The sequence below is a fragment of the Chaetodon auriga genome, chromosome 2 (genome assembly GCF_051107435.1).
Source record: "Chaetodon auriga isolate fChaAug3 chromosome 2, fChaAug3.hap1, whole genome shotgun sequence".
In the NCBI taxonomy this organism is placed as follows: domain Eukaryota; kingdom Metazoa; phylum Chordata; class Actinopteri; order Chaetodontiformes; family Chaetodontidae; genus Chaetodon; species Chaetodon auriga.
The window spans coordinates 25,749,188-25,776,525 of NC_135075.1; the positions used below are offsets into that span (position 1 = coordinate 25,749,188).

Here is a 27,338-nt window from a genome sequence, read left to right on the forward strand (position 1 = left end):
AATCACTCGAAAATCAGATGCACAACATGGACTAAAGCCTTGTGCCGACAAGCAACTGTATAATATTTAGGAAATACTACCATCATCCTTTACTTCCATGGGATGAATGGACAGAACATTTTCTTCTTCACTGTTTATTTCCCCTGACAACAAACTTTTAATTACACTGCAGATAAAACATTGACCAAACCTCAATATGATATAACCAGTAATCATATATTTTGTAAAAAGCTGTAATAATGTTTTAAAGTTGTGCGTTCTGGGTGTCTCAGCAGTGAGTTACAGCCGAACCAGATGGCTCGTCTGTGAAGTGGCTCTCTGCCTGAGAACCGTCCTGAGGCTTTGTGAGAGCAGACACACTTCCATTGTGTGCGCAGCTGAACAGGCTGCATACACAAGTGTGGGAAGCCGTGTGGCGCCGTGGCTCCCAGCTCCGGAGAGAGAGGAGGGCGTGTGACCGGGGCACGCTCGGCCTTACGCGAGGAAGTGTGGGAGCTCAGAGGAGGGGAGCTGGGAAACCTGAGCCTCTCACAGACAGCAGATAGAGGCAGATGGAGGGGAGACAGGCAGGAAGGTAAACCCACCAAGAGATAACAAACAAAAAACTACAAGACATTAATGACAGACAGGAGACAAAATGTCTCTCAGAGGAGCGTCAAAAGGACAAAGAAAGGAAAAACATGGCTCACGCTGAAAGGACGGTTTATGATTCTGTTTGAAAAAACAATAATCTCACACATGACAACTTTAAAGCATCTTTAACAACTTCAATGTCATGGAGTTTGCTTGAGTTTCTGACTGTCTCCACAACTTTCCCAGTCATGGAATACAACTACGTACATAACCTAGTACTGCACTGAAATACAAATTCAATGTACTGCTACTGTACTTGAGTATTTCCATTTTATGCAACTTTATACTTCGACTCCACGATAACTCTGAAGGAAATATTGTACTTTTTAATGCACTACATTTGTCTGACAGCTTTAGTTGCTTTTCAGATTACAATTCTTGATAGCCTTACTGTCCAGTGAAAACCATGTATCTCCAGGTGTGCTGATTTTGACTGTGAATGTTTCTGATGAACTGTGAATGTTTCTGATAAACTGAAGGATGAAGTGTTATTTTATGGGTTCAGAAAATTCTCCAACTTCTTAAGATAAAAAAAAACCTCTGAGCTCATGAAAAGTTGAGCTGATAAGAGATCCGTGGTTCTCACAGGACAGCGACGCTGCAAACACATGATGATCTTATAGAATATGATGCATCACTGTGGATTAAACTATCCAACAATATGTAAAGTAGTTCAAATGAGCTCAACCTTAAACATCTACAGCAGTAAAATGCAACACACACAGAATGCAGCAGTAATGTTCGTGTGTGTGTGTGTGTGTGTGTGTGTGTGTGTGTGTGTGTGTATGTGTGTGTGTGTGTGCATTATATATGCATGGATGGTAATGATCATTTAATATTTCTTGACGTTCTTGACAGTGAGTTCAGTGTAGGATGATGTTTTTTGTCAGTTAATTTTGAAAAGGTCGAGTCAACATAAATGTCATTGATCATATTTGATACTTTGTTTTTGACTCGTTGATTGACCTCCTTCTGTCTCTTTTTCTCTGTGTGTGTAAATAAGACAGAAATGTTAGAAAGATGTCAAAAACATCTTGTATTCTTTTATGGGAGTGTGATTTGGTGGTCTTATAATCACGATTGGAGTGTAATGGGGTCAAAATGTAACAGCAGCCACAGTGAGATGCACAGCGCCAAGTGAAACCTCTATTTTAACTGTATAAAATGGACGCTGGGCCGAGAAATTGCATTATTTGCACATTGTTGAAAGGCCAAAAGACAAGATAATGTGAAATCACAAAATGTTCAAATGGCAGTGTTGGTTTATTTGAAAAGGCACAATGAGCCACATCAAGTTTGAAAAGCTCTGACGATAGATGAACATACGTACATCACAACAACTTCAAGATTTCTCTGTACACAAAGTCCTCAATAAAGGATCAGATGTCTTTGTAACGACAAAAAAAATGCTCTTAATGACCAAACTCAAAAGAGTAAAAACTGACCTTAAAACAGATCATAGTGTTCTTATCACAGAGTGATAACAGCAGATTAAAAACTGCTGAATACATGAATGTTCATTAAAGAAAATGTGACGTCACCAGAAACCTGTGACAGTGTGACATGAAGCAACCTTTTTAAACAAAAGAATAAACATTTGGATCTTACAACAGATCAGTTTTGAATACTTAAAGTCCATTATGACAGTATGTCCATTAAAAGGACAGTAATAGTTTATGATCACAATGATCAATAACAATCAAATGAAATCAAATGTTACCATAGCATGTATTATAAGTACATGAAGTACAGTGACGTATACAATAGCTGATGCAATCAGATTTGGTTCATGCAACATGCATGACAAGATGTTCTTTCGTAGCTTGAAAGATATTGTTGCTGTCATTTCCTCAGGAAATGTCATCTTGCACAAAGAAACACACACAAAATACAACCTTCTGTACACACAGAAGAACACGTTCATAACACTCAGACGAATTCAGCCCATTAATCTTTGACCAATGTGGTCATCAGAGTTTGTCGTAACTCCAGTGCGTAGGTGTCTACCACGGCCTCCAGGGGGCGCTGTTGACTGGACTCTTGTCTTTGGTGATGCTGGTCTGGACTGTGGAGCTGTGCAGCGAGACATCATCCTCTCTCAGGTTCTCATGAGAGGAAGACTGCAGCTCGTTGAAGTGGTTCAGGAGACTTTTGTGCTGTTGATTCTGCTGCTGCAGTCGTCTCAGGACACAAACTGTCATCTCCAGGATGTCTGCTTTCTCCAGCTTGGAGTCTGGCTGCTGTTTGAGGAACTCTGGACTCAGGAGAGACTTGAGCTGCTCAATGCTGCTGTTGATTCGCTCTCTGCGTAACTTCTCCACCAGAGGCTTTCTGAGCTGCAGAGAGAAGAACAAAGTCATTAATCATCTTGTTCTGGAGTGAAGTGTAAACATGAATGAAGACAACCTCTCATTAACAATATTTCAGTCCTGTTGAATCTTGAATTTACCTTGTGGGTCAGAGTCAGATGGTCCTGAGAATTGGTCATTGCTGCAGTGATTGTAGGTGCCATGGCTGGATGTCTGTGCTGTAGAGGTCTCTGTGGAGAGAATGTGATCTCTGCTGGCTTCATCCCTCCTCTTTATAGTCCCACATCTCCATATGAATGTGTGGGTCTGGGTCTGAGTGGACTTTCTCACAGTATCAGCCAATCAGAGAGCTTGGTGAGACAATAGTGGATTACACACGCTGAATGCTGTTATTGCCTGGGGAACAATGGTTAGATCTCAGGGGAACAGGTGGAGGACTGGGGGAGTGATGGAGAGAGACTGACAGAGCTCTGTGTGAATCTGGGAAAGTGGTGACCCTGTAGAGAGAGCAGATCTGCTGCCTGATGCTGAGATCAATGACTTTGACTGAGCACACGCTCATCATCCCATCACACGTGATGGAATAGCATTTATGGTGCAATATATCAATTACATATATGATATGGATGAATAATACAAAACCTTTGCAGCATTTCCATTTCTTTATTGTCAAGAACAATTTAATGCCAAAACCTAAAACATATCTACTGAAATCATTCTACTGTCAACTGATCATTTAGTAGATTTTGTTTTTTAAACTTCATCAAAATTTTTCTGTTGACTTAATGAAAACTACCACATTTTTAGAACATTACTTTAAGACGTTAGAGACCAGTTCGGTGCCCATTCAAGCACTTAAAATGAACTCAGGACAGTGAACATGCAGCTGTCCAGATGTAGCAGAGTCTTTTGACACGTGCCTTGTAGTCAGTGTGAGTAACAAGTAGAGCTCAGTTTCCCACACTTACTCCCTGTATGGTCAATGAACCACAAAAGGACTTCAGTGACAGATGCTGGCTGTGTGTTGTTATAGAAACAGAGGCTGACATCACCAACCATCTGGAGGGAAAGCACACCATTGGCTGATTGTGACAGTTTGTAATATTTGAAATTCTGTCATCCACTTTGACCAAAATGACTGTTCATCTCCGTGAGTTTTTCCCCCAGTTTTCATACAAAGGCACACATTTTGATCCTCCGGTCATAATCATGCCTCATTCAACTGAATCGAAATTTCAGCTCTACACATGGAGGTGGGAGGTTTCCTGGGAACGCAGCTGCTTCCTGAAGTGTGCCAAATCCCTCTGGAGGATTATGTGGCTGCTGGTGGGATGGATGTCATTGACGCTTAACTGTTACTCCAGAGCTTTCCCACACTCTGTCCATTAGCAGACAATAGACATGTGCCCCTCTGCAAAGTGACTTTTCGAGAATCCTGTACACAGGCAGTGTCTGGAGGATGGTAAAAACTCGAGCCATTAAAGAAAAAAATGGGTCGGCTATATAAGCAATATGTTGAAATTAAAATTAATCACTTCAGATTGCAGACACAGTAATAATTAACTAATAAGACAAAATGCTAAAATCTCATGTTTGTGCGCTTGGCCTCGGTCTGAACATCAGGGCGGAACCTCTCATTAAGTCATTTTGTCCACTCAGGTCATAATTAATGTGACAGGAAGTAGACTCGACAACACTTCGCGCCAAAATTAAGGTAGCGAACTCGGGTCGAAAATGAAGATTAGAAGATAGTCTTTTCAACTTCTTCTGAGTCAAAGTTCACACTAGAGGTAGGGAGGTCAGATGCAATACCTGAAGAAATATTAGGAGACGAAGCAAATGGCAGACGTGAGGAAATTCAGCCACTGCGTCCGCGAGTCCAAAGCACCAACGGCCAATGGCGGACGTTGGTCCCGTGCAGTTGGCCCGGTTCGTCCAGCCTCAAAACACTCGTTCTCGTTTACTCCGTCTGGTTATACAAAGGGACGAAGAACATACATCGTCTCAACTAATACCATTCGTGAATTTCAAAGTTTTTTGTCGACTTTGCCGAACCGCGCTTCACTACCGGAAGCCCAACAAGTGGACGCTAACCGAGCCGGCCTGCGAGATGCTCCAGACCAACATCTGCGATGCGGGAGATCTGTTCTCCTGAAACGGCTCACCACCGACCCTCCGACCCTCAAGTTTAGTGGTGAGTTTTGGACGTTGCACGCAACTGTTTGGACTTCTGTCAAAATGTCGCTGCCAGTGGTGTTAAGTAATGATAAGAGCGCATTTGAATGACAGTAATGTGTTGTCAGTATGGGTGAGATGGTGGCTTTTCTGAAATATTTGCTGCTGCATTTAATTTTTTGTACCCTTACATGCCAAACATAACCTGAAGTGATATAAACCAAACTGTTAAGACTGAGTATGTACAACAGGTGGACTTACACTGTGTTAGTGACAAGCCTTTTTTAACAATATGCTGAAAATACTGGCTCTCACAAGAAAGTAAACTCGCAGTTGTAGTTATAGAGAATTTCTTAAAATACACAGTTGCAACATGCTTCACACACGGATAGATAAAAAGCAATACATAAATAAGGTAAAAAAAAAAAAAATGCATTACAATATAAAACACAGCACAAAATGAGAAACAAACTAGAAACAACAACAACAACAACAACAAATAAAGTCTAGAATGGAGATCTAAACAAGACTTGCCAATGAAGATGCATTTTTAGAGGTTGCCTGAAACAGTCTGAGGAGTTAACATATCAGATAGATTGGGGAAAATGATTCGAGAAGGTCGGGGTTGTGCATTTGGAGCCGGGGATGGATAAATGGGTGAGATGAGAGTGGTCAAGAAGTGCAATGGTGAGGATATTTCCGAACTGAAGAAGACAGGACAGGTGAAGCTTACTAACATGTTGGTTGAAAGTCACGTACTGAGCAAAGGTGATGCCAAGATTCTTTGCAGCTGATTTGATATTTGAGTGAAGTGGACCAGTATACTGATCAATTGCAGAGGAAAAGTTATCAGTACCAATAACAAGGATTTCTGCTTGTCACGGTTTAGCTGGAGAAATTAAGAGACATCCATTCTTTGGTGGATGCTAAGCAGTCATGGAGGGAGGTCAGTTGAATTAGGTTATTGGGTTGAGCAGAGAGTGGACCTGTGTATTATTGGCATAACAGTGATATGACACGTCTTGAAAGTGGCTGAACAAATGACTCGAGGAAGATGGAGACACTCTAAGAAGAAATGTGTTGATGCCGATTCATGCCATTGAGGAGCGGTTACAATAACAGTCTGATTTAACACAAGTTGCAGCTTCTGTAAGAGCCAGGCTCCCTTTTAATGTGTGTCCTCAGGGCAAAGGTCTGGATCTATTGTCCCACAGGGCTCTGTGAGAGAGTTTCCTCTGGTTTCCCACACTCTGTCCTTTCACTGCTTCCACTGGAGGAACAATAGAAGTGTGTCTCATTATGCATCACTGAAGAAACAATGTCTGAGCTCTTTAAAGATGGACATCGTTAACTTTCAACATTTTATGCTGAAACATATGAAACTGTCAGTTACACCAAAATACTCGTGCGATTAACATTTTTTTTTAAATGAACTTTGTACTTCTTTCGTTTGATGACTTGACCAGCAGCATATCAAGTTGAGTAACATTTCACAAATATTCCCTCCTTGTCAAAAGTATCAGTTGAACAGCTTAAATGTATATAATTTTACTCCAAACAGGTATGTTTCTGATAAATGATTGCTGTATATGTTGAATTTTATCTTGATTTGTCAGTCAAAGATAGGACCAATAATGGTGGCCTTTATCAGTGAGGTGAAAGTGAAAATTACATGTAGAAAGTCTGTTTTTCATTGTAATAAAGAGGTTAATCATGACAATCAATAACATGAGAACAGAAAATTTCCATCTGGCAATGTTTTTTATTCAACAAGGCACAATGAGCAGCATGAAGTATAAGAAAGCTCCACCTTGAGGTGATGATACATCACAACAACAAATTGTAGATTTCTACAAGACACACTATACTCAGAGAGAGTAAAGGAACAGCTGTCTTCATAAAAGACAAATGATTTACAGTACTGGAGGACTCACTGTCCATTGCAAGTTTTTTGTACAAAAGGATCAAAACTTTTTCACTCAGTGAACAAATCAAAAACAGTAAAAACTGACCTTACAACAGATCACATTGTCATTAATAACCATTAAATTCAGTTGATTCTCAACATGTCAAAATGACATTGAGACATTAAACAAACCTTTTACAATAAAAAGATAAACATATTGATCTTAAAACAGATCATTTTTAGATAATCACCTAAAGTGATTATGTGAAAGGACAATTAAGATTTATGATCAACATGATCATAACTAATCAAGAGGCAACAAATATCACCATTGCATTATATTTTACAAATACATGAAGCACAGTGAATTATGAAAGTGCCACAGGGAAATTGTGACATTCAGCAAACCTTTTAGAAAGAAAGGATAAAATTTTTGATCTTACAACAGATCGGTTTTGAGTAATCAGAGAGATTAAAGTGAAGTAAAGTCCATTATGAGAATATGTCCATAAAAAGGACAGTTCAGGTTTTTTGATCACAATGATCAATAACAATCAAAAGACAACAAATGTCACCACAGCGTATACCACCAACACATGAAGTACAGTGAGGCAAAATGATAATTGCTGATGCAATCAGATTTGGTTCATGCAACATGCATGACAAGATGTTCTTTCTGAACTTGAAAGATATTGTTGCTGTCATTTCCTCAGGAAATGTCATCTTGCACAAAGAAACACACACAAAATACAACCTTCTGTACACACAGAAGAACACGTTCATAAAACTCAGATGAATTCAGTCCAGTAATCTTTGACCAATGTGGTCATCAGAGTTTGTCTGGTAGTAACTCTAGTGTGTAGGTGTCTACCACGGCCTCCAGGGGGCGCTGTTGACTGGACTCTTGTCTTTGGTGATACTGGTCTGGACTGTGGAGTTCGGCAGCGAGAATTCAGCTCCTCTCAGGTTCTCATGGGAGGAAGACTGCAGCTTGTTGAAGTGGTTCAGAAGACTTTTCTGGGACTGTGTCTTCACCTGCTCCCTGGACAGGAAGTGCTCCACCTGTCGGACACACCTGAAGTAGCCCTGATCAACAGCTGCTGAGTCTACGGCTTGCTGCTGCTGCTGCTGCTGCTGTTGCTGTTGCTGCTGCTGCAGTTGTCTCAGGACACAAACTGTCATCTCCAGGATGTCTGCTTTCTCCAGCTTGGAGTCTGGCTGCTGTTTGAGGAACTCTGGACTCAGGAGAGACTTGAGCTGCTCAATGCTGCTGTTTATTCGCTCTCTGCGTAACTTCTCCACCAGAGGCTTTCTGAGCTGCAGAGAGAAGAACAAAGTCATTAATCATCTTATTCTGGAGTGAAGTGTAAACATGAATGAAGACAACCTCGCATTGACAATATTTCAGACATGTTAAATCTTGAATTTACCTTGTGGGTCAGAGTCAGATGGTCCTGAGAATTGGTCATTGCTGCAGTGATTGTAGGTGCCATGGCTGGATGTATGTGCTGTAGAGGTCTTTGTGGAGAGAATGTGATCTCTGCTGGCTTCATCCCTCCTCTTTATAGTCCCACATCTCCATATGAATGTGTGGGTCTTGGTCTGAGTGGAGTTTCTCACAGTCTGAACCAATCAGAGAGCTTGGTGAGACAATAGTGGGTTACTCATGTTTAATGCTGGTATTGCCTGGGGGACAATGATTAGATCTCAGGGGAACAGCTGGAGGACGGGGGGGTGATGGAGAGAGACTGACAGAGCTCTGTGTGAATCTGGGAAAGTGGTGACCCTGTAGAGAGAGCAGATCTGCTGCCTGATGCTGAGATCAATGACTTTGACTGAGCACACGCTCATCATCCCATCACACATGTGGACGATTGACAATTAGTTGCAGCTCACATGTAGCTGCATTAAATCATCGGTGTACATCACTTTTGTGTGTGTGTGTGTGTGTGTGTCTGTTTGTAAATGCTCGTATTGATCCACACCCTAATATTTAGTTGAAAGTTCAAATAATGCCATTTTTACAGTAGCCCATTGTAACGCATTGTAGCTTAAAAAAACACACAGAAATTGTCAAACCACAAGGAAATTAAGAACAAATTTTGATAACACGTGCAGCATTTAGAAAAAAAAAAAAACTACTGTAAATACAGTGCACAAAAACAAATACAGCGATGCCCTACAAATACTCTAAACAACAATAGAAACTGTTCCCATAGTGATCTTTGTAACTTGCAGTGTTTCTTAATTTTCTTGTGTTTTGTCTATTTGTTTGTGCTGTCATAAGATGCAGTGCGGTGACTTCTCAGAGCCACAATACTTGTCTTCTCCATTTCAAATTGAATATTCATTTAGATTTTTCATTTTTTTATTTTCACCTTTCTCCATGAATTTGTTTAATTTAAAATGCTGTGTTTTAGAAGTCAGTTCTGTCCTGTATTAAAAAGAATGTGATGTTCCAAATGTATTGAAAAGCTATTGAAGAGCAATCTTGAGAGCAATCACTCTGCTGTCCAGATGTAGCACGGTCCTCTGACTCGTGTCTTGTAGTCAGTGTGGGTAGAACATTGGTCTCACTTTCCCACACTGACTCCTTGAATGCTGTGGTCAATGGACACCAGAAGGACTTTGAATGGAGCTTTTGTGACTGATGCTGGACGTGTGTTGTAGTAGAAACAGAGCGTGACGTCACCAACCATCTGGAGGGAAGGAACGCCATTGGCTGGTTCTGACATTTTTTATGACATTGAAATTATGATGAAAAGTTTGTCAAAGTATCATTTCAATTAATTTGGCAGAATTTTTAATCAGTTTTTTATCATTGTTGAACATTTTCAGCATCCAATCTTCATTTTTCCTTTTTGTCAGTAACTGAATGAACAGTTCAGTATGAAGAGGAGGGTGGGTGGTTGAGGCAGCTGTTTCCTGAAGTGTGCCAAATCCCTTTGGAGAAAAGTGTGCTGCTGGTGGGGTTGAAGGTGCTAATCATGCTAAACTCTGCTGTCGGTGTTTTCCCACACTCCATCCATCGACAGATATGACGGCATGTGACTCAAACAAATGTACCTCAACTCTCATTTAAACACATCGTGGTCATTACATTTCTTTTTTTATTATTCTTTTTAAAGTTTACAGCTCAGCAAGACTCAATTTAAAGATATATGGAGTCAAAATGTTGAGCAATGGAAACCAACTGGGACGTCACATATGTCATTTAAATCAAAGACTACCTATGTAAATATCGATAAACACTGAGGTCAGCTTGTGATACTTGGCTGTGGTCATATTCAGTCAGAAAACCACTGACCTCCCTTGTTTAAATACTGGATAATATTCTCCTTTCTAGTGCCTTATGTTTTGTTTAAAAACGTCAAAGTGCTGTAATCTTGAAATGTATGTGAAATTTCTATATTTATTATTTTACATTTTAACTTTGCTAAGCCTTGTCTATAGGAAACAGCAATATGTCTAAACCTTGTGAAGGTGATTTTTCGCATTGGAAAAAACTCTTTATATTGGATCCATGATTTAAAACAGTTAAAGAATTTTCTGTTGTAGCAGCAAGGCTCCATTTTAGTCTGTCTCCTCAGGGCAAAGGTCTAGATCTATTGTCCCACAGGACTCTGTGAGTGAGTTTCCTCTGGTTTCCCACACTCTGTCCTTTCACTGCTTCCACTGGAGGAACAATAGAAGTGTGTCTTATTGTGCTTCTTGTGAGGTACAATGTCTGACCTCTTTCAAGAGGAAAATGATTAACTTTTAACTTTTTAAATTTAAACAACTGAAATTGACAATTCTGCCAAAATAAAGATGCAGAAAAAATCTCTTTGAAATGTATTTTCAAAATTGGATTGATGATGTCACTGCATATCAGCAGAGTGACGTAGTATTTATAATCCCAAGTCATCCAATATCTTAATTGAACCACATTCCCATGCTTCGTTATTGCATGTTAAGGTTAACAGCACATTAGTGAAAGGGTAAGGGTTAGATTTGCAGTAAACAGCTGTGTTAAAGATGGACAAGTACTGCTTGAGCTTTATATAATCTTAATATTTGTCATTAAATTGACTGCAGAGAACTCTATCAAATAAGTAAGAATAATCAATAAAACAGATGTGGAAAATCTGTTTTTCATTATCATTGTAATAATGAAAAAAACCCATAACATTGTCAGCTTGCAATGTTCATTTTTATTCATCAAGGCACAATGAGCCACGTAAAATAAGAAAACTCCATCTTGAGGTGATGATACATCACAACAACAACAACCTGTAGATTTCTACAAGACACACTGTACTCAGAGAGAGTAAAGGAACAGCTGTCTTCATGAAAGACAAATGATTTACAGTACTGGAGGACTCACTGTCCATCGTGAGTTTTTTCCAAATGGATCAAAACATTTTCCCTCCATGAACTAACGAAAGAACAATAAAAACTGACCTTACAACAGATCACATCATCATTAATGACCATTAAATTCAGTTGATTCTCAACATGTCAAAATGACATTGTCACTGGGAAACTGTGACAGTTCAACATTAAACAAACCTTTTACAGTAAAAAGATAAACGTCAATCTTAAAACAGATCGTTTTTCAAATAAAGTGGTTATTTGAAAGGACAATTAAGATTTATGATCAAAATGATCATTACTAATCAAGAGGTAACAAATATCATCATTGAATTATATTTTACGAACATGAGACGCAGTGACGAATGAAAGTGTCACAGGAAAATTGTGACATTCAGCAAACCTTTTCAAACAAAGGAATAAAAATTTTGATTTTACAACAGATCAGTTTTAAGTAATCAGAGATTAAAGTGATGTAAAGTCCATTATGACAATATGTCCATAAAAAGGACAGTTCAAGTTTTTTGATCACAATGATCAATAACAATCAAAAGATAAGAAATGTCACCACAGCCTATACCACCAACACATGAAGTACAGTGAAGCAAAATGATAATTGCTGATGCAATCAAATTTGGTTCATGCAACATGCATGACAAGATGTTCTTTCGTAGCTTGAAAGATATTGTTGCTGTCATTTCCTCAGGAAATGTCATCTTGCACAAAGAAACACACACAAAATACAACCTTCTGTACACACAGAAGAACACGTTCATAACACTCAGACGAATTCAGTCCAGTAATCTTTGACCAATGTGGTCATCAGAGTTTTTGCTGGTAGTAACTCCAGTGTGTAGGTGTCTACCACGGCCTCCAGGGGGCGCTGTTGACTGGACTCTTGTCTTTGGTGATGCTGGTCTGGACTGTGGAGTTCGGCAGAGAGAATTCAGCCTCTCTCAGGTTGTCATGAGAGAAAGACTGCATCTTGTTAAAGTGGTTCAGGAGACTTTTGTGCTGTTGATTCTGCTGCTGCAGTCGTCTCAGGACACAAACTGTCATCTCCAGGATGTCTGCTTTCTCCAGCTTGGAGTCTGGCTGCTGTTTGAGGAACTCTGGACTCAGGAGAGACTTGAGCTGCTCAATGCTGCTGTTGATTCGCTCTCTGCGTAACTTCTCCACCAGAGGCTTTCTGAGCTGCAGAGAGAAGAACAAAGTCATTAATCATCTTGTTCTGGAGTAAAGTGTAAACATGAATGAAGACAACCTCTCACTGACAATATTTCAGTTGTGTTGAATCTTGAATTTACCTTGTGGGTCAGAGTCAGATGGTCCTGAGAATTGGTCATTGCTGCAGTGATTGTAGGTGCCATGGCTGGATCTCTGTGCTGTAGAGGTCTCTGTGGAGAGAATGTGATCTCTGCTGGCTTCATCCCTCCTCTTTATAGTCCCACATCTCCATATGAATGTGTGGGTCTTGGTCTGGCTGGACGTTCTCACAGTCTGAACCAATCAGAATGCTTGGTGAGACAATAGTGGATTAACTAAATTGAATGCTGTTATTGCCTGGGGGACAATGGTTAGATCTCAGGGGAACAGGTGGAGGACTGGGGGGGTGATGGAGAGAGACTGACAGAGCTCTGTGTGAATCTGGGAAAGTGGTGACCCTGTAGAGAGAGCAGATCTGCTGCCTGATGCTGAGATCAATGACTTTGACTGAGCACACGCTTATCATCCCATCACACGTGATGGAATAGCATTTATGGTGCAATATATCAATTACATATATGATACCATATATATTTATACTATACTACCGTATATATGAATAATACAAAAACTTTGCAGCATTTCCATTTCTTTATTATCAAGGACAATTTAAAGCCAAAACCTAAAACATATCTACTGAAATCATTCTACTGTCAACTGATCATTTAGTAGATTTTGTTTTTTAAACTTCATCAAAGTTTTTCTGTTGACTTAATGAAAAATACCAGATTTTTAGAACATTACTTTAAGATGTTAGAGACCAGTTCGATGCCCACTCACGCACTTAAAATGATCTCAGGGCAGTGAACATGCAGCTGTCCAGATGTAGCAGAGTCTTTTGACACGTGCCTTGTAGTCAGTGTGAGTAACATGTAGAGCTCAGTTTCCCACACTTACTCCCTGTATGGTCAATGAACCACAAAGGGACTTCAGTGACAGATGCTGGCTGTGTGTTGTTATAGAAACAGAGGCTGACATCACCAACCATCTGGAGGGAAAGCACACCATTGGCTGATTGTGACAGTTTGTAATATTTGAAATCCTGGTGAAAAATGTGTCAGAGTCTGATCAAAATAGATCAGTCGCAGATTTTCAGTTTTGAGTCATTGACGTACATTTTCATCGTCCGGTCACAACTGACCATCATCTATATTGAAATTTCAACTTTGCACACGAGGGTGGGAGGTTTCCTGAGGGGCAGCTGCTTCCTGAAGTGTGCCAAATCCCTTTGGGGAATTACTTGGCTGCTGGTGGGATGGATGTCATTGACACTCAACTCTGTTCTTGAGAGCTTTCCCACACTCTGTTCATTAGCAGACAATAGGCATGTGCCCCTCGACAAATGCACTTTGTACAGATCCTCCTGTCTGGCACAATCCTTGTGGGCAGACCTTTTAAAAACTAAAACTGGCACTTTTATTTATTCCACAGCGGATATAAGTAGAAAAGTGATTCATTTTGTAAAGCTTTAAAATCTCAAATTTGTTTGATGTGTTGGGATGTGAACATCAGTGCAGACCGTCTAAAAATGCATTTTTTTTCTTCTCAGATAATACTGTGTCTTGAAGTGGACACTGGACACAACCCAGACTGTGAAAATTGCCTTTGCATACATTTGTAAAATACAATAACCCCCAAAAAGTGGTCTAGTTATTTCTCTTTGTTAAACACTGTCTCGGCATATGAACTGTGTACAGTCCTTCTGTGTTTTAGGTGTTTATGATTCATAGTCTGAGTATCATGAGGTTGTAATTATGATAAATATGGCATTAAGTGACATTAACCACATTTTTGTGTTTAAATATTTTGAGCAAGTTATCTAACAGTGCCAATCAAAAGTTTGGACACACCTTCTCAATCTTTTTTCTCTATGTTTATTATTTTCTGCATTGTAGATGAACACTGAAGACATCAATACTATGAAACAGCACATATAGAACTATGTAGTCAACAATATGTGTTAAAGCAAAATGTGTTTTATATTTTGAATTCTTCAAGCTAGGCACCTTTTTGTTTTTTGACAGCTTTTCACATTGTTTGCATTCTCTCTACCAGCTTTGTGAGGTGATCACCTAGAATGGTTTTCAATTAACAGGTGTCTCTTGTATAAAGTTAATTAGTGGAATTTCTTCCCTTTTAAGGCATTTGAGACTATCAGTTGGATTGTGTTGAGGTTGTGTTGGTATACAGTAAATAACCCCTTTTCACTACTTTTGTGAGCCATATTATGGCAAAAACCACACAACTCAGTAAGGAGAAAATCCAGTTTGGGGAGCCAGAGTCCCTCTTAATCTTTGTCCCTTCAGGGCAAAGGTCTGGCTCAGTTGTCCCATGGGGCTCTGTGAGTGAGTCTCCTCTGGTTTCCCACACTCTGTCCTTTCACTGCTTTGACTGGAGGAACAATAGAAGTGTGTCTTATTTTGCATCACTGAAGAAACAATGTCTGAGCTCTCAAGAGAGAAATTGTTAACTGTAAACGTTTGACGTTAAACACCTGAAACTGATAGTTATACCAAAAGGATGTTCCAGAAAATTTGTCTTTGAATTGGAAATTGTTCTGTTATTTTAATGACTGAACTTACACCACCTGAACGGAGTGACATGACATTTATATTCCTGAAAACATCTTAAATAGAATTCATTAAAATTTCTGATGCTCAGTTTTACAGTTGATAGTTACGTTCTTCATGAACATTTACTGTTTGTGCTGAATTTTCATCTTAATTTGTCAATCAAAGACAGCAACAATAATAATGGCCTTTATCATTTAAGTGAAAATCAAAAAATAAATGTGCAAAGTCTCTCTTTCATCAAAGTAAAGAGGGTAACCATGACAATGACATGAGACCAGAAGGTTTGCAGGTGGAAATGTTGTTTATTCAACAAGACACAATGAACCACATAAAGTATGAAAGCTTCATCTAGAGGTGATGATACATCACAACAACAACAACAACTTGTAGATTCCAACAAGAGACACTGTACTCAGAGAGAGTAAATGAACAGCTGTCTTTATAAAAGACGATTGATTTACAGTATTTGAGGACACAGTACTCATTGTCCTTTGGGAGTTTTTTCCCAGTGGATCAAAACATTTTCACTTTGTGAGCAAAGAAAAGATGGTAAAAGTTGACCTTCCAACAGATTACATTGTTCCCTAAAAACCATTAAATTCCAAAACAAACCTTTTATATTAAAAGATAAACATATTGATCTTAAAACAGATCATTTTTCAATAATCAAATGAAGTAAGAGTAAGTTCTTTGACAAAATGTCCATAAAAAGAACAATTAAGATTTTTGATCAAAATGATCATTACTAATCAAGACCAAGGAAATATCACTGTTACCAATACACGATGCACAGTGAAGCATGAAAGTATCACAGTAAAGTTGTGACATTAAGATACCTTTTCAAAGGAAAAGTATAAACATTTGGATCTGACAACAGATCAGTTTTAAGTAATCAGAGAGATTAAAGTGAGGTAAAGTCCATTATGACAATATGTCCATGAAAAGGACAGTAAAGGTTTTTGATCACAATGATCAATAACAGTCAAAAGATAAGATGTGTCACCATAGCGTATACTATCGATACGTGAAGTACAGTGAGGTATAATATTAATTGCTGATGCAATCAGATTTGGTTCATGCAACATGCATGACAAGATGTTCTTTCTGAACTTGAAAGATATTGTTGCTGTCATTTCCTCAGGAAATGTCATCTTGCACAAAGAAACACACACAAAATACAACCTTCTGTACACACAGAAGAACACATTCACAAAACTCAGACGAATTCAGTCCAGTAATCTTTGACCAATGTGGTCATCAGAGTTTGTCTGGTAGTAACTCCAGTGTGTAGGTGTCTACCACGGCCTCCAAGGGGCGCTGTTGACTGGACTCTTGTCTTTGGTGATGCTGGTCTGGACTGCGGAGCTCGGCAGAGAGAATTCAGCCTCTCTCAGGTTCTCGTGAGAGGAAGACTGCAGCTTGTTGAAGTGGTTCAGGAGACTTTTCTGGGACTGTGTCTTCACCTGCTCCCTGGACAGGAAGTTCTCCACCTGTTGGACACACCTGAAGTAGCCCTGATCAACAGCTGCTGAGTCCACAGCTCGATGCTGCTGCTGCTGCTGCTGCTGCTGCTGTTGCTGCTGCTGCAGTTGTCTCAGGACACAAACTGTCATCTCCAGGATGTCTGCTTTCTCCAGCTTGGAGTCTGGCTGCTGTTTGAGGAACTCTGGACTCAGGAGAGACTTGAGCTGCTCAATGCTGCTGTTGATTCGCTCTCTGCGTAACTTCTCCACCAGAGGCTTTCTGAGCTGCAGAGAGAAGAACAAAGTCATTAATCATCTTATTCTGGAGTGAAATATAAACATGGATGAAGGCAACCCCTCATTAACAATATTTCAGACATGTTAAATCTTGAATTTACCTTGTGGGTCAGAGTCAGATGGTCCTGAGAATTGGTCATTGCTGCAGTGATTGTAGGTGCCATGGCTGGATGTCTGTGCTGTAGAGGTCTCTGTGGAGAGAATGTGATCTCTGCTGGCTTCATCCCTCCTCTTTATAGTCCCACATCTCCATATGAATGTGTGGGTCTTGGTCTGAGTGGAGTTTCTCACAGTCTGAACCAATCAGAATGCTTTGTGAGACAGTAGTGGGTTACAAACATTGAATGCTGTTATTGCTTTGAGGTTCAGTGGTTAGATCTCAGGGGAACAGGTGGAGGACGGGGGTGGGGGGGTGATGGAGAGAGACTGACAGAGCTCTGTGTGAATCTGGGAAAGTGGTGACCCTGTAGACAGAGCAGATCTGCTGCCTGATGCTGAGATCAATGACTTTGACTGAGCACACGCTCATCATCCCATCAGTCACAGGAGACCGTTTCATGTGTCGATAGTAAAAATACTGTATAACTTACATCTAATTAAATTAAATCATCAGTAGAAACAGATTTTTCTGACTGTATCATGCTATTGTACCATAGCTTAAATCTAGACATTATAATTAATGCCATTTATCCTCAAGTTTGTCTCTTTATTTCATGAAGATATCTATTCATTTTATTTATTTGTTAGTTTTATTACTTATTTCTCTCAGGTATAACAAAGAATATGGTGCTTGAGATTTTTTGAAAAGGCATTAAAAGCAAACTTGAGAGCAATCACTCTGCTGTCCAGATGTAGCACTGTCCTCTGACTCGTGTCTTGTAGTCAGTGTGGGTAGAACATTGATCTCACTTTCCCACACTGACTCCTTGAATGCTGTGGTCAATGAACACCAGAAGGACTTTGAATGGAGCTTTTGTGACTGATGCTGGACGTGTGTTGTAGTAGAAACAGAGCGTGACGTCACCAACCATCTGGAGGGAAGGAACACCATTGGCTGGTTCTGACATTTTTTTTAAGCTTGAAATTGTGCTAAAAAGTTTGTCAAAGTATCATTTCAATTAATTTGGCAGAATTTTTAATCAGTTTTTTATCATTGTTGAACATTTTCAGCATCCAATCTTCATTTTTCCTTTTTGTCAGTAACTGAATGAACAGTTCAGTATATAGAGGAGGGTGGGTGGTTGAGGCAGCTGTTTCCTGAAGTGTGCCAAATCCCTTTGGAGAAAAGTGTGCTGCTGGTGGGGTTGAAGGTGCTAATCATGCTAAACTCTGCTCTCCAGTGTTTTCCCACACTCCATCCATCGACAGATATGACGGCATGTGCCTCAAACGTGGTGGTCATTAAATTTCTTCTTAGTTTTTCTTTTTCCATTTTACAGCTCAGCAAGACTTGATTTAAAGACATATGGAGTCAAACTTGTAAAAATTGGAAACCAATTGGGACATCATCTATGTCATGTTAATTATCAAAAAACCTTACCATATTGATAAACACTGAGGTCAATGTGTGATACTTGGTTGTGGTCATATTCAGTCAGAAAACCACTGACCCCCCTGGTTTAAATGTTGAATAATATTCTCTTTTGTAGTGCCTTGTATTTAGTTGCAAAATGTCAGCATGCTGCCATCCTGATTTTTTTGTGAACTAAAAGAAACACTAATATTTAACATTTTAAATGATAAACAGCAAACTGGTTTTATCTGACAGAAGGCCATTTATTGACTTTGCTTACCCTCATCTTTCGGATATCTCAGTATATCTAAAACTGGTGAAGGTGATGTTATCATCGGAAGAAAAGTTGAAATTGCATGTATGATTTAAAACTGGTCAAGACATTTCCATTTTGGGAACCAGGCTCCTTTTTAATCTGTCCCCTCAGGGCAAAGGTCTGGATCTATTGTCCCACAGGGCTCTGTGAGTGAGTTTCCTCTGGTTTCCCACACTCTGTCCTTTCACTGCTTCCACTGGAGGAACAATAGAAGTGTGTCTTATTATGCATCTCACTAGATACAGTGTCTGAGCTCTTTTAAATGAAAGATGGTTAACTTGAAGCTTTTTATGTTTAAAAAAACTGCCAAAATAAAGACGCAGTACAAACCTCACTGAAATGTTTTTTTTTTTTTTTTCTGAGCTGGTTTGATGACCTCACTCCATATTAATAGAGTGACATCATATTTGTAATTCCTATTCACCAACCATCTCAATTGTACCACATTCCTATGCTTAGTTTCATACATCTTATGACTAATAACATATGAATGAAACATTTTTAGTTTTACTACACTTACATTTACAGTAACCTGGTATGTTTAGGAAAGCCGGGTATGTCGTGGGCTTCATTTGATCTATGCCATTAAATTGACTGTAGAGAATTTCATCAGTTATGAGAGAAAAAAAATAAGCAACACGTACAAGAGAAATGTGTGAATAATAATAAGTGCTCTTATGAGGAAACATTAATCAAGAACAGAACATTATCAGTTTGGAGTGTTTATTCAACAAGGCACAATGAGCCACATAAAGTATAAGAAAGCTCCAACTTGAGGTGATGATACATCACAACAACAACTTGTAGATTTCTACAAGACACACTGTACTCAGAGAGAGTAAAGGAACAGCTGTCTTTATAAAAGACAAATGATGGACAGTATTTGTGGACACAGTACATTTTCTCTTTGTGAACAAAAGAAAAAATTGCGAAAACTGATCTTACAACAGATCACATTGTTATTAATACCATTTACAGTGGAAAGATAAACATATTGATCTCAAAAAAAGATCATTTTTCAATGATAACATAAATTGAGTGAAAATTCTTCAGCAAAATGTCCTTGAAACGTACAAATAAGATTTATGATCACAATGATCATTACCAATCTAGAAGGAACAAATATCACCATTGTATTACATTTTGCTAATGCCAAGGAGGCAATACAGCATGAAAGTATCACAGGAAAATTGTGACATTAAATCATCCTTTTTGAAAAAGATAAACCTTTTGATCTTACAACAGATCAGTTTTAAGTAATCAGAGATTGAAGTGAGGTAAAGTCCATTATGACAATATGTCCATAAAAAGGACAGTTCAAGTTTTTTGATCACAATGATCAATAACAATCAAAAGATAAGAAATGTCACCACAGCATATACCACCAACACATGAAGTACAGTGAGGTAAAATATTAATTGCTGAAGCAATCAGATTTGGTTCATGCAACATGCATGACAAGATGTTCTTTCTGAAATTGAAAGATATTGTTGCTGTCATTTCCTCAGGAAATGTCATCTTGCACAAAGAAACACACACAAAATACAACCTTCTGTACACACAGAAGAACACGTTCACAAAACTCAAACGAATTCAGTCCAGTAATCTTTGACCAATGTGGTCATCAGAGTTCGTCTGGTAGTAACTCCAGTGTGTAGGTGTCTACCACGGCCTCCAGGGGGCACTGTTGACTGGACTCTTGTCTTTGGTGATACTGGTCTGGACTGTGGAGCTCGGCAGAGAGAATTCAGCCTCTCTCAGGTTCTCATGAGAGGAAGACTGCAGCTCGTTGAAGTGGTTCAGGAGACTTTTGTGCTGTTGATTCTGCTGCTGCAGTCGTCTCAGGACACAAACTGTCATCTCCAGGATGTCTGCTTTCTCCAGCTTGGAGTCTGGCTGCTGTTTGAGGAACTCTGGACTCAGGAGAGACTTGAGCTGCTCAATGCTGCTGTTGATTCGCTCTCTGCGTAACTTCTCCACCAGAGGCTTTCTGAGCTGCAGAGAGAAGAACAAAGTCATTAATCAACTTATTCTGGAGTAAAGTGTAAACATGAATGAAGACAACCTCTCATTAACAATATTTCAGTCGTGTTGAATCTTGAATTTACCTTGTGGGTCAGAGTCAGATGGTCCTGAGAATTGGTCATTGCTGCAGTGATTGTAGGTGCCATGGCTGGATGTCTGTGCTGTAGAGGTCTCTGTGGAGAGAATGTGATCTGTGCTGGCTTCATCCCTCCTCTTTATAGTCCCACATCTCCATATGAATGTGTGGGTCTTGGTCTGGCTGGACTTTCTCACAGTTTCAGGCCAATCAGAGAGCTTGGTGAGACAATAGTGGATTACACACGCTGAATGCTGTTATTGCCTGGGGGACAATAGTTAAATCTCAGAGGAACAGGTGGAGGACTGGGGGGGGGGTGATGGGGAGAGACTGACAGAGCTCTGTGTGAATCTGGGAAAGTGGTGACCCTGTAGAGAGAGCAGATCTGCTGCCTGATGCTGAGATCAATGACTTTGACTGAGCACACGCTCATCATCCCATCACACATGATGGAAAAGCATTTATGGTGCAATATATCAATTACATATATGATACCATATATATTTATACTATACTACTGTATATATGAATAATACAAAAACTTTGCACCATTTCCATTTCTTTATTATCGAGGACAATTTAAAGCCAAAACCTAAAACATATCTACTGAAATCATTCTACTGTCAACTGATCATTTAGTAGATTTTGCTTTTTAAACTTCATCAAAATTTTTCTGTTGACTTAATGAAAAATACCAGATTTTTAGAACATTACTTTAAGATGTTAGAGACCAGTTCGATGCCCACTCACGCACTTAAAATGATCTCAGGGCAGTGAACATGCAGCTGTCCAGATGTAGCAGAGTCTTTTGACACGTGCCTTGTAGTCAGTGTGAGTAACATGTAGAGCTCAGTTTCCCACACTTACTCCCTGTATGGTCAATGAACCACAAAGGGACTTCAGTGACAGATGCTGGCTGTGTGTTGTTATAGAAACAGAGGCTGACATCACCAACCATCTGGAGGGAAAGCACACCATTGGCTGATTGTGACAGTTTGTAATATTTGAAATCCTGGTGAAAAATGTGTCAAAGTCTGATCAAAATAAATAACTGTCGCAGTTTTTCAGTTTTGAGTCATTGACGTACATTTTCATCATCCGGTCACGACTGACCATCATCTATATTGAAATTTCAACTTTGCACACGAGGGTGGGAGGTTTCCTGATGGGCAGCTGCTTCCTGAAGTGTGCCAAATCCCTTTTAGGAATTACTTGGCTGCTGGTGGGTTGGATGTCATTGACACTCAACTCTGTTCTCGAGAGCTTTCCCACACTCCGTTCATTAGCAGACAATAGGCATGTGTCCTGTACAAATGGACTTCTTGAGAATCCTAAGCACATGCGGTGCCTGAAGTGTTGAGGGTTTGTCCCATCAAAAAACAATAACTCATTGAAATAAAAAAAATGATACTTAAACAATATGTTGAAATTAAAATTAATTACTTCACGTTTTATAATTGCAAGCAAGTGAAAATATAAATTACTCAAATCGCATGTTTGTGTGCTGGATATCAATCTGAACATAATGGCACAACGTCTCATGTTCCATTTTGTCTGCTCAGGTCATCATTAATAATATGATTGGACGCAGATACTAGATAACACCTCATGCAAAAAAATTAAGGTCCCTAGGTTTGGTCATAAATTAATATTAAAAGATGGTCTTTTAAAGTTCACACAAAGTTGACACCATTGGTAGGGAGGACAGATAGTGCAGCACAACAACCTAACAAACAAAAGCAAGTCTTTCCAAAATATTGGTGTGTTTCTGCAAAAGGCAGATGACCAGAAATTGTTTCAACCTTTACCTTAAATGGATTTACCAAAGATTTTCTCTTGGTGTTGCTGAACCGTGCTTGAAATCTGGAAGCCCAGCAAGTGTATCGTAACCTTGCTGGCCTGTGAGAGAAACCAAACCCACAGCTGCATTGAGTGAAATATATAATTCTAAGACATTTCACAACTGACCCTCTCCCCTTCAAGTTTTAGTGTTGAGCATTTCTCATCTTAAGCTTTATTTTTCACGACAAGCTTTATTGTACTGCTATGCTGTAATGTTAGCATTGCACACAACTCCTTTCAATTCCAGATCCTGTCAAAATGTTGCTGTCCCAAGTATTGATTGATCATCAGAGAAAATATTAATCAGACAGTCTTTGTTTGTCAATGTGGGTATGGAGAGTCTTGTTTTCTGAAAATTTTGGTGTTACATTTGGTTTTTCTATGATGGCAATATTTAGAGAAACATAAACTAGAGTGACATTAATGAAAATCTTATGTTTAGATATGTGCAACAGATGAACGTAACATTGTGTAATTGACAGAACCTTTTTTCAGTCACTGTGATAAAGAAATTGACTGTGACAAGATGGAATTATTCCAAAAAAAAAAGGTATTGATGCTGGTTCATGCCATCAATGAACAGTTTAAACAACAGCCTAAACTGACACAATTTCCAGGTTTTTTAACAGCCAGGCTCCCTTTTAAGCTGTCTCCTCAGGGCAAAGGTCTGGATCTATTGTCCCACAGGACTCTGTGAGTGCGCTTCCTCTGGTTTCCCACACTCTGTCCTTTCACTGCTTCCACTGGAGGAACAATAGAAGTGTGCCTCATTATGCATCACTGAAGAAACAATGCCCAAGCTCTTTAAAGATGGACATCGTTAACTTTCAACATTTTATGTTGAACCACCTGATACTGTCAGTTACACCAAAACACTGGTGCAATTCACTTCTTTTTCAAATGAACTTACCGTATTTAGTTCAATGAGTTGACCGGCAGGATATCAACATAGTAACATTTCACTGATAATCCCTCCTGGTCAACAGTATCTGTCGAACCACTTAAATATATACAATTTTACCCCCAACAGGTATGTTTCTGATCAATGATTGTTACATATGTTGAATTTTATCTTGATTTGTCAGTCAAAGATAGGACCAATGATGGTGGTCTTTGTCTATTAGGTGAAAATGAAAAAATAAATGTAGAAAGTTTCTCTTTCATTTCAATAAAGATGCTAATCATGACAATCAGTGAGATGAGAACAGAAAATTTCCATCTGGTAATATTTTTTATTCAACAAGGCACAATGAGCAACATGAAGTATAAGAAAGCTCCAACTTGAGGTGATGATACATCACAACAACAACTTGTAGATTTCTACAAGACACACTGTACTCAGAGAGAGTAAAGGAACAGCTGTCTTCATAAAAGACAAATGATTTACAGTACTGGAGGACTCACTGTCCATTGCAAGTTTTTTGTACAAAAGGATCAATACTTTTTCACTCAGTGAACAAAATCAAAAACAGTAAAAACTGACCTTACAACAGATCACATTGTCATTAATAACCATTAAATTCAAATGATTCTCAACATTTCAAACTGACATTGTCACAGGAAAACTGTGACAGTGCGATATTAAACAAACCTTTTAAAATAAAAAGATAAACATATTGATCTTAAAACAGATCATTTTTCAATTATAATAATTATGTGAAAGGACAATTAAGATTTATGATCAACATGAGCATAACTAATCAAGAGGTAACAAATATCACCATTGCATTATATTTTACGAACACGAGGCGCAGTGATGAATGAAAGTGTCACAGGAAAATTGTGACATTCAGCAAATCTTTTCAAACAAAAGAATACAAATTTTGATCTTACAACAGATCAGTTTTGAGTAATCAGAGAGATTAAAGTGATGTAAAGTCCATTATGAGAATATGTCCATAAAAGGGACAGTAAAAGTTTTTTGATCACAATGATGATCACAATGTTACCATAGTGTATACCACCAACACATGAAGTACAGTGAGGTATAATATTGATTGCTGATGCAATCAGATTTGGTTCATGCAACATGCATGACAAGATGTTCTTTCTGAACTTGAAAGATATTGTTGCTGTCATTTCCTCAGGAAATGTCATCTCGCACAAAGAAACACACACAAAATACAACCTTCTGTACACACAGAAGAACACGTTCACAAAACTCGGACGAATTCAGTCCAGTAATCTTTGACCAATGTGGTCATCAGAGTTTGTCTGGTAGTAACTCCAGTGTGTAGGTGTCTACCACGGCCTCCAGGGGGCGCTGTTGACTGGACTCTCGTCTTTGGTGATGCTGGTCTGGACTGTGGAGCTCGGCAGAGAGAATTCAGCCTCTCTCAGATTCTCGTGAGAGGAAAACTGCAGCCTGTTGATGTGGTTCAGAAGACTTTTCTGGGACTGTGTCTTCACCTGCTCCCTGGACAGGAAGTGCTCCACCTGTCGGACACACCTGAAGTAGCCCTGATCAACAGCTGCTGAGTCCACAGCTCGATGCTGCTGCTGCTGCTGCTGCTGCTGCTGCAGTTGTCTCAGGACACAAACTGTCATCTCCAGGATGTCTGCTTTCTCCAGCTTGGTGTCTGGCTGCTGTTTGAGGAACTCTGGACTCAGGAGATACTTGAGCTGCTCAATGCTGCTGTTTATTCGCTCTCTGCGTAACTTCTCCACCAGAGGCTTTCTGAGCTGCAGAGAGAAGAACAAAGTCATTAATCAACTTATTCTGGAGTAAAGTGTAAACATGAATGAAGACAACCTCTCATTGACAATATTTCAGACATGTTGAATCTTGAATTTACCTTGTGGGTCAGAGTCTGATGGTCCTGAGAATTGGTCATTGCTGCAGTGATTGTAGGTGCCATGGCTGGATGTCTGTGCTGTCGAGGTCTCTGTGGAGAGAATGTGATCTCTGCTGGCTTCATCCCTCCTCTTTATAGTCCCACATCTCCATATGAATGTGTGGGTCTTGGTCTGGCTGGACTTTCTCACAATTTCAGGCCAATCAGAGAGCTTGTTGAAACAATAAAGGATTACACACGCAGAATGCTGTTATTGCCTGGGGGACAATGGTTAGATCTCAGGGGAACAGGTGGAGGACTGGGGGGGTGATGGGGAGAGACTGACAGAGCTCTGTGTGAATCTGGGAAAGTGGTGACCCTGTAGAGAGAGCAGATCTGCTGCCTGATGCTGAGATCAATGACTTTGACTGAGCACACGCTCATCATCCCATCACACACGTGAGGGAATTACATTCTTGCTGCAATGTTTGAGTTACATTTTGATAAAGAAATAAATCCAAAAAGTATGTGGATTTTTACCTGCTTTTATTAATCCAAAGCCTGTCATGCTCAAATGAAATTCTTCCATTTTTAATTGATCAGATATTTCATCTAATTGTTTGACCAAATTTTCTTCATTTTTTTTCCCACCAAAATACAAACTTTTGCAAAACAATAATATGACATGTTAGAGACCAGATTGAAATCAATTGAATTAGTTAATCTCAGGACAGTAAACATGCAGCGGTCCAGATGTAGCAGAGTCTTTTGACACGTGCCTTGTAGTCAGTGTGAGTAACAAGTAGAGCTCAGTTTCCCACACTTACTCCCTGTATGGTCAATGAACCACAAAGGGACTTCAGTGACAGATGCTGGCTGTGTGTTGTTATAGAAACAGAGGCTGACATCACCAACCATCTGGAGGGAAAGCACACCATTGGCTGATTGTGACAGTTTGTAATATTTGAAATCCTGGTGAAAAATGTGTCAAAGTCTGATCAAAATAAATAACTGTCGCAGATTTTCAGTTTTGAGTCATTGACGTACATTTTCATCGTCTGGTCACAACTGACCATCATCTATATTGAAATTTCAACTTTGCACACGAGGGTGGGAGGTTTCCTTAGGGGCAGCTGCTTCCTGAAGTGTGCCAAATCCCTTTGGGGAATTACTTGGCTGCTGGTGGGATGGATGTCATTGACACTCAACTCTGTTCTTGAGAGCTTTCCCACACTCCGTTCATTAGCAGACAATTGGCATTTGCCCCTCGACAAATGCAGTTTTTAAGGATCCTAAGCACATACAGTGCATGGTGCCAGGGTTTTGAGGGTTTTGGCCCCTCAAATCAAGTTCAGACAAAATAAAATCTAAAAAAAATGGATACTTACACAATATGTTGAAATTTATTACATCACCCTACAGATAAATGTAGAATTAATAATGTACAATACTAGAACCTTACCTTTGTGCACTAGGTCTCAGCATGAACGTCTCAGTATGCCATTTTTTTCACTGACTTTATTGTTCTGCTGCACTGTTACATTGATCCTGGATGATTTTTTAGGATATTGCATGCAACTGTTGTGACTTCTGTCAAAATGTCGCAGTCTGTGGTGTTGATCACTAATAAGAGCAATGTGTTGTCAATTTGGGTGAGGAGTGTCTTGTTTTCTGAAGTGTTCGATCTTACATTTCGTATTCATATCATGATGTTGTTTTTCTGAGAAATACAACCTGAAGTATTTTCACCAAACCCTTTTGTTTAAATATATACAGCAGATGAACTCAATGAAGTGTGACTGTTGGAAACTTTTTTA

At 39.4% G+C, this 27,338-nt stretch overlaps 6 protein-coding genes across 6 annotated transcripts; all 6 read right to left on the reverse strand.

Annotated features, from left to right (window-relative positions):
- Positions 1 to 1,879: 1,879 nt before the first annotated feature.
- On the reverse strand, positions 1,880 to 3,205 carry LOC143332113 (transcription factor HES-4-like). The gene is made up of 2 exons (XM_076749381.1): positions 3,083 to 3,205; positions 1,880 to 2,969 (listed from the first exon to the last, which is right to left on the reverse strand). The coding sequence occupies exons 1-2, from the start codon at positions 3,203 to 3,205 to the stop codon at positions 2,637 to 2,639; spliced, it is 456 nt and encodes a 151-aa protein (XP_076605496.1). The 3' UTR covers positions 1,880 to 2,636.
- A 3,657-nt stretch (positions 3,206 to 6,862) lies between these two features.
- On the reverse strand, positions 6,863 to 8,576 carry LOC143332103 (transcription factor HES-5-like). The gene is made up of 2 exons (XM_076749370.1): positions 8,454 to 8,576; positions 6,863 to 8,340 (listed from the first exon to the last, which is right to left on the reverse strand). The coding sequence occupies exons 1-2, from the start codon at positions 8,574 to 8,576 to the stop codon at positions 7,891 to 7,893; spliced, it is 573 nt and encodes a 190-aa protein (XP_076605485.1). The 3' UTR covers positions 6,863 to 7,890.
- A 2,621-nt stretch (positions 8,577 to 11,197) lies between these two features.
- Positions 11,198 to 12,806, reverse strand: LOC143331898 (transcription factor HES-4-like). Its single transcript, XM_076749064.1, has 2 exons — positions 12,684 to 12,806; positions 11,198 to 12,570 (listed from the first exon to the last, which is right to left on the reverse strand). The coding sequence occupies exons 1-2, from the start codon at positions 12,804 to 12,806 to the stop codon at positions 12,238 to 12,240; spliced, it is 456 nt and encodes a 151-aa protein (XP_076605179.1). The 3' UTR covers positions 11,198 to 12,237.
- A 2,694-nt stretch (positions 12,807 to 15,500) lies between these two features.
- Positions 15,501 to 17,199, reverse strand: LOC143331773 (transcription factor HES-5-like). The gene is made up of 2 exons (XM_076748922.1): positions 17,077 to 17,199; positions 15,501 to 16,963 (listed from the first exon to the last, which is right to left on the reverse strand). Exons 1-2 carry the CDS (start codon positions 17,197 to 17,199, stop codon positions 16,511 to 16,513), a joined length of 576 nt encoding a protein of 191 aa, XP_076605037.1. The 3' UTR covers positions 15,501 to 16,510.
- Positions 17,200 to 19,514: 2,315 nt separating this feature from the next.
- LOC143331727 (transcription factor HES-4-like) lies at positions 19,515 to 21,035 on the reverse strand. The gene is made up of 2 exons (XM_076748861.1): positions 20,913 to 21,035; positions 19,515 to 20,799 (listed from the first exon to the last, which is right to left on the reverse strand). The coding sequence occupies exons 1-2, from the start codon at positions 21,033 to 21,035 to the stop codon at positions 20,467 to 20,469; spliced, it is 456 nt and encodes a 151-aa protein (XP_076604976.1). The 3' UTR covers positions 19,515 to 20,466.
- Positions 21,036 to 23,962: 2,927 nt separating this feature from the next.
- Positions 23,963 to 25,665, reverse strand: LOC143331859 (transcription factor HES-5-like). The gene is made up of 2 exons (XM_076749050.1): positions 25,543 to 25,665; positions 23,963 to 25,429 (listed from the first exon to the last, which is right to left on the reverse strand). Exons 1-2 carry the CDS (start codon positions 25,663 to 25,665, stop codon positions 24,989 to 24,991), a joined length of 564 nt encoding a protein of 187 aa, XP_076605165.1. The 3' UTR covers positions 23,963 to 24,988.
- Positions 25,666 to 27,338: the final 1,673 nt, after the last annotated feature.

Coding starts and splice junctions, on each gene's coding strand:
- LOC143332113 (XM_076749381.1), bottom strand. CDS start 3,205: ATGAAGCCAGCAGAGATCACATTCTCTCCACAGAGACCTCTACAGCAC. Junction 2,970..3,082: donor ATCTGACTCTGACCCACAAG/GTAAATTCAAGA, acceptor TTCTCTCTGCAG/CTCAGAAAGCCTCTGGTGGA.
- LOC143332103 (XM_076749370.1), bottom strand. CDS start 8,576: ATGAAGCCAGCAGAGATCACATTCTCTCCACAAAGACCTCTACAGCAC. Junction 8,341..8,453: donor ATCTGACTCTGACCCACAAG/GTAAATTCAAGA, acceptor TTCTCTCTGCAG/CTCAGAAAGCCTCTGGTGGA.
- LOC143331898 (XM_076749064.1), bottom strand. CDS start 12,806: ATGAAGCCAGCAGAGATCACATTCTCTCCACAGAGACCTCTACAGCAC. Junction 12,571..12,683: donor ATCTGACTCTGACCCACAAG/GTAAATTCAAGA, acceptor TTCTCTCTGCAG/CTCAGAAAGCCTCTGGTGGA.
- LOC143331773 (XM_076748922.1), bottom strand. CDS start 17,199: ATGAAGCCAGCAGAGATCACATTCTCTCCACAGAGACCTCTACAGCAC. Junction 16,964..17,076: donor ATCTGACTCTGACCCACAAG/GTAAATTCAAGA, acceptor TTCTCTCTGCAG/CTCAGAAAGCCTCTGGTGGA.
- LOC143331727 (XM_076748861.1), bottom strand. CDS start 21,035: ATGAAGCCAGCACAGATCACATTCTCTCCACAGAGACCTCTACAGCAC. Junction 20,800..20,912: donor ATCTGACTCTGACCCACAAG/GTAAATTCAAGA, acceptor TTCTCTCTGCAG/CTCAGAAAGCCTCTGGTGGA.
- LOC143331859 (XM_076749050.1), bottom strand. CDS start 25,665: ATGAAGCCAGCAGAGATCACATTCTCTCCACAGAGACCTCGACAGCAC. Junction 25,430..25,542: donor ATCAGACTCTGACCCACAAG/GTAAATTCAAGA, acceptor TTCTCTCTGCAG/CTCAGAAAGCCTCTGGTGGA.